The following is a 10486-nucleotide window of genomic DNA, read 5'->3' as shown; positions in this document are numbered from 1 at the left end:
GGTGACCCAGGTCTGCTGCAGCCAGAGACCCTGTCCCCACAGCAGGTCACTGCTGACCTGTGTCTCCACAGGAGGCACTCACACATTCAGAGTCAGGCCTGGCTCAGTCTCTCTGGGGCTTCTGGGTCCTGGTGCGCACAAGGTTTTGTTTGAGCCCTCTGAGAGTCTCTGGTGGGTATGGGGTTTGAGTCTAAACACAATGTTGGCCCTCCTACTGTCTTGTTGGAGCGTCTCCTTTGCTCTTGGACGTGGGATATCTTTTTTTTAGTAGGAACCAACATTCTCCTGTGAATGGTTGTTGAGCAGCGAGTTGCAATTTTGCAGTTCTTGCAGGAGAAGATGAGTGCAACTCGCCTCCGTGGGCAGGTCAACCTGAGTGCTCCTTCTAGGGGGTCCCAAGACCTCTAGTCTCACATTTCACTCGTGGCACAAACAGCAATGGTTGCTGCTGTGTTTCGGTACTCAGCCTAGAGTGGGCAGTGCTGAGCCTGCAGCCCTGGCTCAAGCGGAGACCAGATTTTCCAGAGTCCTGTAAGCTGCAGGTAAGTGACAGAGAGGAGGGCAGAGAATGCTGTGGAAACAGACGGCAGAGCAAGGGCTCAGGTCTTGTCTGGTCTCCCGTGTTGGGAGGCTGCTCTGAGGAAGCGATGCTTCACTGATGAATGGTTGCAGTTAACCCCAGAAAGGGGCCAAGAGTAGGGTAGCAGACAGGCAGAATGGAGGTAAGAGATGCCCCTGGCGTGGTGCTGTGTCCAGACTGTGTGTGAGTGCACGGGGCTAACTGCCCGCTAGAACGAGGGAGGGACCCTGGGAAGGTGTGGTCTGTTCAGGTAGAGAACAGGCTCCAGAGTCACGAGGAAAATAGCAGCTGGGGCTGGGAATGCCGAGCAGCCTCGCAGGCCATGGAATGGGTTTCCGCTTAGCCTGAGCACGCGGAGGCAGCATGGATGCCCGAAGAAGAACAGCACGATGGGACCCAGGTTCCAGAACCTGCAGCTGTGTGGATCCAGTTGCGGGGAGAAGGAGGGAGCGCGGGAAACCAGGGACATGAGGAGGAGGGGAGATGGGCTGCAGACAGACAGGGGAGAGATGGAACCGGTGATAGGATATGGGATGGGTGTGAGGAACGGACAGGGCTCACAGTGCAGGGAGTTAGAGGCCAAGAGGTCAAGGACCAAGAGGCCCTTGTGTCGGATGGGTCACCCTGTAGATATTGACATTTCCCAGGATGGATTTTGGGCTGCCAGGGAATGTCAGCCAGGTGCCCAAGCTTGCAGTGAACGAGGAGTAGAGGATGGCTGTGGGGAGAAGGGCAGAGGATGGCAGAGTGGAATGGCCGGGCTCTTCCATGGGGCCCTGACAGCGCGTGGGGCCCTTACACTAAGGCCACCTGGGCCCTGGCAGAGGGGCTGGGACTGGCCCACTGGCACAGATGTAGCCACAGCTGAGTCTGCTGTTCACCACAGAAAGCTGCACATTTGGTGGGAGGCCGGTGGGTGGGACAAGGGCATGCTGGGCTTAGGGCAGGTTGTCCCTCACATCTGCCCCCCTCCATTACTCCAGGTTTTGAAGAAATATCTCCAGTCTTCAGAAAGAGGAAACAGCTCTCACCATTGACAATGTGATAGAAGGGGCCGCATAATGGGTACGAAATGCCGAGGTAAAAGATCTCAGGAGAAACAAAAGTCGCTATTGTGTTTCTTTCCATGACTCTATTAATATGTTTTGAAACTGATTTTTAAATTGGGCTAGTAAACAAACGTAATCTCTGAGCGCCATCTCCTGGAACCATTTACCACATCACACCAGCCTCCCGTCATCCCGGCCTCAGCAAGGCTCTGGGCACCACTGCCTGAAGCTGCAAGACAGGAAGGCCCCTGGGGGGCAGGCAATGCCTATTAGCCCCCTGTGCCTTCTGTCCCCAGGTGAGGCTGCTGCTGGTTTAGGGCCAGCCTGTTTCTGCGTCAGCCCCCAGCTCTGCCCTACGCAGGGGGGCCGCTTCTAGCATCCCCCCTCCCTTTATGGCCTCCTGCCTGCATGATGACCACTTCTTGTGACTGGCTATCTGCTCTTCGAGCCAGAGTTTGCTTCATCTTGGTCTTCTAGCCTCTAGAACTACGATAAAATAGATTTCAGTTGTTTTAGCTGCTCAGTCTGTGGTACTTTATTACGGCAGGTCAAACAAATGAATACAATGGCTTTGCTGTTAACTGAATCCAGACTGCACCCCTACCCCTGTTTCTTGACCATAAGGGACTCCCTTCTCTATCTCTACTGCCCAAATCAAGACCGGTTCTCCGACCACGAATCAAACTCACGTCCCCTGCGCTGGGAAACCACTGGACTACAGGCGAGTCCTTCAGGAGCTTCAGTCTTTTTTTCCCTTTAGATTTTTTTTTTTTTTTTTTAAACGTGGACCATGTTTTAAAGTCCTTATTGAACTTGTTGCAATCTTGTTTCTGTTTTATGTTTTGGTTCTTTGGCTGGAAGACATACGGGATCTTAGCTCTCCAACCAGGGATGTTACCTGAACCTCTGCATTTGGAAGGCGAAGTGTGAACCACTGGACCTCCAAGGATGTCCCAGGAGCTTCAGTCATGACACAGGATGGAAAGGAGGTTGACTTTGGCCACTTTCTCCCGCACTGAAAGCAAGCAGGCAAACTGCAAAGCCTGGCTAGGAACGTGAAAAGGAGAGCGCACAGAAAGAGAACACGACATTGAGAGGACTCGCGGGCAGCCAGCACAGTGCAGCGGCCCTGGCGGGATAGAGCGCCTGTCCAATAGCCTGACCTCCTCTGTCTGCATCCTGGGTGCACGAGGCGCTCCGGGGCGCAGAAAGAGGATGGGAGGCCTGCTGTTAAGGCCATAGCCTTGCCAGGGATGCACGCTCCCTCACGGGTGCTTGCGCTTCTACTTGGGTGTTTGTGGAGGAGGTCGTGGCTGGCCCTGGTAGGGTCTGGGGAGGCTCCCAGCTTCCAGAAGCTCAAGGCTTTGGTCCAAGCCTGGAGGTCTACAGGGGTTGCTTTACACGAAACCAAGGGACATTCAGAAAATGTGCCTATTTGGACTTTACTGGTGGTCCAGTGATCGAGACTCTGCGCTTCTAATGCGGGGGGTATGAGTTTAACCCTTGGTTGGGGAACCACATGCCATGCGGTGTGGCCAAAATAAAGTAAAATGAAACCTAATTAAAAAAAAGAGAAAGTGTGCGTTTTTGTTGTCCTAGTCTAAAATAATGGAGAAGCATTGCCCAGTATATTTCTCTGGGTATAGGTCTCAGCTTGAGACAGCTCAGATATGAGGCCACTTTCCTAAAAATATCCTGCTTTCCCCCAGGACTCAGGCAGGAGGGGCACCTGGGACAAAAGGCTGCCCATCTACAAGTCAGGTATCAGTTAAGGGCTGCACCTCCATTCTTCTTCACTAGGGTGAGGCACCTCTGGTTGATGTGAAACCAAAAAGATCCGATGAGATAGAATGAGGAAAGGTAGGGGGGCGAAGAGGGCCCAGGGAGAGATGCCAAGGAAACTCCTGTTTTCTACTGCCTCTTATTACCATGCACAGAAGGAAGTGTGGCCAGGGTTGGTGGGTGTGAGTGGTAAGGTATGGGCTCATGCCCCTCCCAGATTTCCCCTGATCTAATGATCCAAAGTTATGACCACCTCCTTCTTCTGTTCATGAGTGAGGCAGGAGTGATGGGCTAAAAATGAGAAGGCTCTCAATATCCACTATTAAACAGACATGCTGATTTCAGCCAGGGTCACATTGGGCTCTTTATTAAATTACAGATACATTTCTCTGTGTAGAGTCTCAGAGATGGGCATGTATTGTATTACAGTTATACACAAACACATAGATACAATATAGGAGCACAAAGCCAGTTTCAGAAATGTGTCCCTGACACTCTCAGGCCAGGACAATGCTCTCACCCCTTACAAACAATCCAAAATATTCCCCTTCTAAGGAAGAGATAAAATCTCTCTACAGGATTTCACATTATTTAAATCTCCTTTCTGTCTAATAAAATTTCACACACTTGATATCATGAGTACATTTTCTTTTCTTTTTTTTTTTTTTACCTATAGTTGTCATACGGATATTCAACTAAAAGGCACAAATATAACATTCAAAGAGATGGGAGTGAGGGTGGAAAGTATTTAATGTACTATCGATACGGATTAGAGACATCTAGTTGTGGCACCTCCGGGGTACTCCTTCTGAAGTGCTTCCGTACTCCCGTGGGGTGTGTGCATGGCCTTGGAACATCATACAGACAGCCTGGGTGGTGGGGAGGACGCTGAATGCTAAAACATCTCTGTCGGGAGCACCGTTACTTCTGCTTGGCAGATGGCGAATAACGGAATTGAACTTCTCTAGGGAAATGGAGAGACTTCACACTCACACACATGTCCTCTAAAATTTCCCTGGGCCTAGGGCTTTCCTTGTAGCTCAGCTGATAAAGAATCTGCCTGCAGTGCGGGAGACCTGGGTTTGATCCCTGGGTTGAGAAGATTCCCCTGGAGAAGGGAACGGATCCCCACTCCAGTGTTCTGGCATGGAGAATTTCATGGACTGTATAGGCCAGGGGGTCACAAAGAGTCAGACACGACTGAGAGACTTTCATTATTCAGGGACCTCTGACTTAGGGACAGAGGATGAGATGGCTGGATGACATCACCAACTCAATGGACATGAGTTTGAGAATGCTCCGGGAGCGTTGGTGATGGACACAGCCTGGCATGCTGTGGTCCGTGGGGTCACAAAGAGTCGGACACGGCTGAGCGACTGAACTGAACTGGAATGAGGGACCTGTTGATTTATCCAGGAAGAAAAGATGCATTTCCAGCTGGTGAACTGTAGAGGGCCTCATCTCTTTCTGAGACATGACTGGAACGTAAGCAACCAAAAGATGGAAACCAGGAGCAAGGAGTGAAGAAGACGAGAAATTCAAGCAGTCCTCTCTGTGCCAGATTAGGGAATCAGACACAGGATTGTATTCATATTTTAAAGATCTTTTGGGTTTTGTTCAAATAGAAGAATTTGACTAAAACCCCATCCCAGACCTTGGTGACAGATGATAAGTTTTGGGGACTGGGACTCATGTGTAATCCTCAGGACATCGGGGTGCTATGTCCTCGCAGGACCAGTATAGATACTTCTCACACAGTGGAGCAGTGCTCTGATTCGAAACAGATTCCAACGCATTGTGACCGTAAACCAAGACTCAATATATATGTCTAATTCAGCAAGCAAAGGGCTCTTAATAATCTTGGGGTTTTGGTGCTTTGGAGCTTGGGCTATGGGGGCTGGAGTGACAAAGTGGCTCTGTTGGCTGTCCGGGCAGGGGTGGAGATGAACGGCTGCATTCTGGAGGGTGGCCTGGAGCACATGGATGGGGAGTGCTGGAACCGTGAGCAGCAGTTGTTGATGGTGAAGCACTCCCGGCTGGGCTGAATGCAGGCCTTAGGGCCGCAGTGCAGTGGCCCACAGTGCGGCCTCATTAGGGCAAAGTTGACGCACTTTCCCTGTGGGCGACAAAACAGAGAGATTACTAGAAGCCGCTGGAACTGGGAGCAGAAGGCTGCAGTTTCCCTGGGGCCTGCCGAGCGCCTTCTCTGACTCAGGTCTACCCTTCTCCTGCTGCCCAGAGTCCCCTGATTCCCCTGCTGGGCCTGTCTGGGCCTATCGGTCCCTATAGGTGCTCCTTATGCAGTACAGACTTCAGGCTTTGGTGGGCCTGCCATTCAATGCGAAATGTTACCCTGAGCACCTGTGAGGCCCAGCCTTGGGACCCACTGCGCCCAGACTCTGTCCTGAGCCACACACGTCTCCAGCTGCCCATCCATTCTCACCTTCCTCTGCCAACAGCAGGATTCTGTTCCTCCCTGCCCTGGGATTGCATCCCAAATTCCTGAACTAAACAGGAATCTTACAATCACCTTAGAATCATTTAGGTCAAGTTCCCTAAAAACATTCATTGCAATTTTCACTAAAGCAGCATTAAGCCCCTAAATTTTGGGGGAAAAGTTGGCATTGCAGTCTAGGTTTCTGCATTTTCAAGTCTTCTGTCATAGCGGAAAGTAAAGATCTGTGGTTTCTGTACATTATAGGTCAGCACACATTGTCACACACATGTGTGGGTATGTTCTTTTATTGCTACTCTGAATAGATTGGGATCTTCTATCTTTATTTCTAAGCTCCCGTATTTCTATTTACTCTAGAACATGACCAGATCATTCCAGACCTAGTATCTTCTGCCTCTGGGATCCCTTTCACTTTCTCAAAGCCAGACTGCAGGGCACCTGTGCTGAGGCTGGGCTCCTCTCCCCCAGCCACAGCCTGTCACTGAGCTGCAGGGGCAGGGATGTGCATGTGGGTTGAGGGAGAGGAGTGAGGGGCTCCAGACAGTGGTGGAGGCCCCCGGGTCTGTTGTGTGATCATAAGGGGGTGAGGCAGGCGACTGGGGGCTGAGGGGAGTGTCCTTCTCCTCTGGTTTTCTATTAATGAGGAGATCTAAGCTGGTGACCAATCACTTCCTATATTAACTCAGCTGCTCCACAGTGAAGGAATGTTTCTCGAAGCGATTGGCAAATGGTTGGTGGAACCTTAATCTCCAGGGCTTTGGAGCTTTGGCTCCATTTCTGGATTTCCTGTTTATTACAGAGGGAAGTGTGTGTGTGTGTGCATGTGAGTGTGTGAGAGAGAGGAGTTGGGAGGGGATGAGGGTTGTTGAGCATTGGGAAGCAGGCTGCCAACACTGTCCCAAAGTTATGATCTGAGACTTTCATAAAGGTCACAGTCTTGAACAACTTTCAAGTTGGGACTTCCTGGAGGGCAGAAGTGCTGGCCCAGCTCTATCACACACGTGTTTTGATGTTCCCTCTGTGAGTGGCGTCAAAACATAGGAACTCAGGAACTGCTTGGCCATGAATGCATCCGACAGCCTCTCTGTAGCTCTAATCATTCCCAGGACAACTGTTTCCAGTATATATTTATGTGTTCATATTTAGAGGCGGTTTGCAAGCAATATAGTGTGAAAATAAGAAATTAACATTCACAGTTGTTTACACATCTAACACACTGCACAGAGGAAGGAAGTCCTTTCTAGTTCTTTCCCATTCACTGTGACAGCAGCTTACAGGAGCTGTGGCCTGGACTTGAAAGTGAGTCTCCCTAGGGTCGTTAACAGCCTTGCTGCACCCTTACACAACCTTGTCATGTTGAGCCCATCACAAAGCATCAGAACCTTGATTTTTTTAGCTTCAAAATGCAGAGCAGTGATCACCTGGCTGAACAGAGAGGCAGCCAAGCATGGGTGAGGTCTGGGCCTTGGGTTGTGGATACTGGCCTCATGGCTGTGCAGCTGGGTAGGTGTACAGGGGGTCAGCTTCCTCCCCGGTAGAGTGTTGGGAGGATGAAAAGACTGAGCTTGTATGAAGTACTCACTGTCAATCCCTACTCTGCATAAATGGCCGCTGTTGTGGGAATGAATGAGACCCTTGTGTAAAAGGTCTTGAGTGAGTCACACTCTCTGTAGACAGTTATGTCACTGCTGGCATCACATTCAGTGAGAGTGGAAGGTTTCCTATTTTCACTCGATTTTGCTGATGTGTCTAGCAGAACTGATTTCCACGAACTGAATGGGCTGACCTGGGAAAGTCAGGGAACAAAGAGGATCAGGACCTCCAGTGTGGGTTTGACTCAAGAGAAAGTGAACTGAGCCTTGCTGCATCATTCCATTGTGTGTGTAGGAAAGACGGTCTGGGAGGGACCATTATCAGATTTCCTCTGGGGATTAGAAGGCAGTGGGGCAGGGAAACATGGTCATTTCACAGAAGGTTACAATAAACAAGAATGATTGCTTCTGTTACCAAAAGGCTGAGTGTTTTGGTAAAGTGAACCTTGGAGGATTTTCCGCATTGTATTGTGCTGAAGGCAGTCATATCTAAATCACCGAAACAAGCAGCTGGCTGAGGTTTTAGAAGGCGGCAGCTCCTACAAGGTCATCCCCAGACTCCACGGTTCTCTGAGCATGCTCACATACACAGGCCTGACTGCATTTCCAGTCCAGATCGAGGAGTTTGGAAACAACTTCCCTATGGCTCAGGAACTGGATGGAGGAGAGAGAGGCTGCACGTTTGCACTGCTGGGAACTGACTCCCTGAGGCTTGTTTTTCAGCACAGCCTGGTGAAGAGGGCCTGGGCGAGGTTCTGTCTGAACAGAGCTCCTGGGACGGGGTACAGGGCTCAGGGGATGGTCAGCAGTGAGAGGACAAAAGGCTTATGTCTGTCCTTGGAAGGACATCTGGTTGATGCTCCTAATCCCCTGCCCAGGCTGAGCTAGGGCAGGCTGAGACCCCCCAAGTGCAGTCTTGACATGTTCCCACTGAGGCATGCCCTTTCCCCCAGCTCCAGAACTCCTCTTGCTGAGGGGACCTATGGTTCAGGTAGGGAAAACATGAGGCCACTCCTGCATAACATGTCCCTGAATAGGGTGTCTCCTGTTATACATTCAGGGTGGGGATTGGGAGCTGACACCGGCCTGCAGAGACGGTAGGCTCCCAGTTGACACTCCATCACTTAGGCTATGATTCACTCTAAGGCCTGGGACCAGAACACAGAAGGCTTCAAGAAAGGAATCAGGACTCCTGCACCCACCAGAATACTGGAAGTGTCCACAGATATCCTTAACACTCAAGCCCCAGACTATGGTTGGGAGGGATAAGGTCAAATGGGAGGGGGGCAGAGGAATGGGAGGGATCACATCCACCAGGCACAGTCACGGGCTCCCAGCCCCTCTCAGGATGAGCAGGTTGGTTTCAGCCAGCTCTGGCTGCTGCCGCTTACTCTTTGGATGGCCTTGGCAGCTTCCCTGATCTCTCAGGCCTCCGTTTTGCCTCCAGGAAGCACACAGATCACTGTGAACCCAGAGAGATTAACGGGCAGGCTGGAGAGCTGGTGTTGCAGGGGCCGAGCAGAGCCCTGGGGGATACGAGCTCCCTAACCCATCGCTCTGCCATCCCAGCACGAGCTCCACAGAGCAGCCCTGGGCCTGTGACCGCTTCAGAGCCCTGTGCTCTGGGCAGGAAGGCTGCGTCTGGGGTCTCCCATCTGGGTCTTATCTCTGTCTTGCTCTGTCCTTGCTGCTCCTGACTGAGCATCTCTGGGCGGCTGTCTCTGCTGTTTGAGGCATAATGCTGGCATGGGGCTCTTGTGAGCATAATGAGGCTGTGGTTGTGGGGAGAGGTTCCAGGAGAATCAGGTGGAGAATGGGGCTTCCCGGCAAGCAAACCTGGGACTGGGAGCCGTAGGAACGCTGGCGCTCTGGCACCAGATAATGTCTCTGCTGGGTGTGAGCAGCGCCTCAGGTGTGTCAGTATCGGTGTCCAGAGGCTTTCTGGCCTGACTACAGTTTCCAAACGCCCAAGCGCCCAGTCTCCAAGAGCCTGTGTGATTCAGGGAAGGTGACCGATGCAGCCCTCATTAAAGGCTCGGGGTCCGCAGCGTCCTCCAGGCCCCTGGTCTGGTCTGTGGAAAGGGTCTGAGTTTGGAACGGCCAGGCAAATGATTTCCAGGCAAACCATTGCCCTCCTTGGGCCCCAGGGAGCTGGGTAGGGCAACCTCTGGTGGTCTGTGGGTAAGCACCATGAGATCATGAGTACTGACCCCAAATGGGATTCAAAGAGAAGGGTAGAGCCAGGCTCAGAATTCAAGTCTGTGCTCCTCCCAGCCTTTGTGACTTAGTCAAGTCACTCAGCCTCTCTGTGGGATAATAGTAGTATCTACCTGTAATTATTGGGAGGATTAAAGCAATGAAGACATGTAAAGTTTTTAGCTCGAGCAACTGACCCACAGAAAGAGCACAGTAGAATTACCCAGCATTATTGTTACATTCCAAGGATGACAGCTGGAACAATTTGGCTTCTCCCCATTGTCACAGGCAATGACACAGGAGGTCGTCTTTGCTACCTGCTAAATGCAGTCAGTGTTGGCCCGACAACATTGGGGAGGGGGTGTCACCATGTCCTACCATTGCTGGCACTTGAGTGACCAGTTCAGGAAGATCTCATGGGTGGGGTGCAGCTAGCAGTCCCCCAGGGGAGGGGGAATTGTGGAGAGGGACGATTGATGGGAGGCAAATAGGCCTCTCCAGACCTTTTTACTTAGGATTGGCAGTTCTAGTCATAGTTCTGAGAAGAAAGGTCCTGACATCCTTGCGATGAGGACACAGAGGAAACGCACGTGTGCCGTGTGGAGAATCGTCTGGAGGCGCATGAGCTCCAGGTCTGCACTTCTTGAGCATTTTTCCTGGCAGATACCCAGACAGGACACGGTTCTCTGACCGACAGTCTCAGGGGCAATGATGAAGGGCAAAACCAAGACCCCAACCCATGGGGAGCATCCCTGTGCCCTGCTTACCATGTCTCTGGTTGGGCACCACATTACTGACATCTGATTGCAGCGCTGAACAAATTCACACAAGC

The 10486-nt window shown here is 51.4% G+C and overlaps 1 protein-coding gene across 1 annotated transcript in view; it reads right to left on the bottom strand.

The window, feature by feature from the left end:
• The window catches only part of ANTXRL (anthrax toxin receptor-like), a 45226-nt gene continuing 40039 nt past the window's right edge, over window positions 5300-10486 (bottom strand). Inside the window, exon 13 of the mRNA XM_018042156.1 lies at window positions 5300-5527. Within this exon, the coding sequence (XP_017897645.1) occupies window positions 5300-5527 (228 nt within the window). The remainder of the gene's footprint in view (window positions 5528-10486) is intronic.

The sequence above is a fragment of the Capra hircus genome, chromosome 28 (assembly GCF_001704415.2).
Source record: "Capra hircus breed San Clemente chromosome 28, ASM170441v1, whole genome shotgun sequence".
NCBI lineage: Eukaryota > Metazoa > Chordata > Mammalia > Artiodactyla > Bovidae > Capra > Capra hircus.
This window is presented reverse-complemented; position numbering and strand designations above follow the sequence as displayed.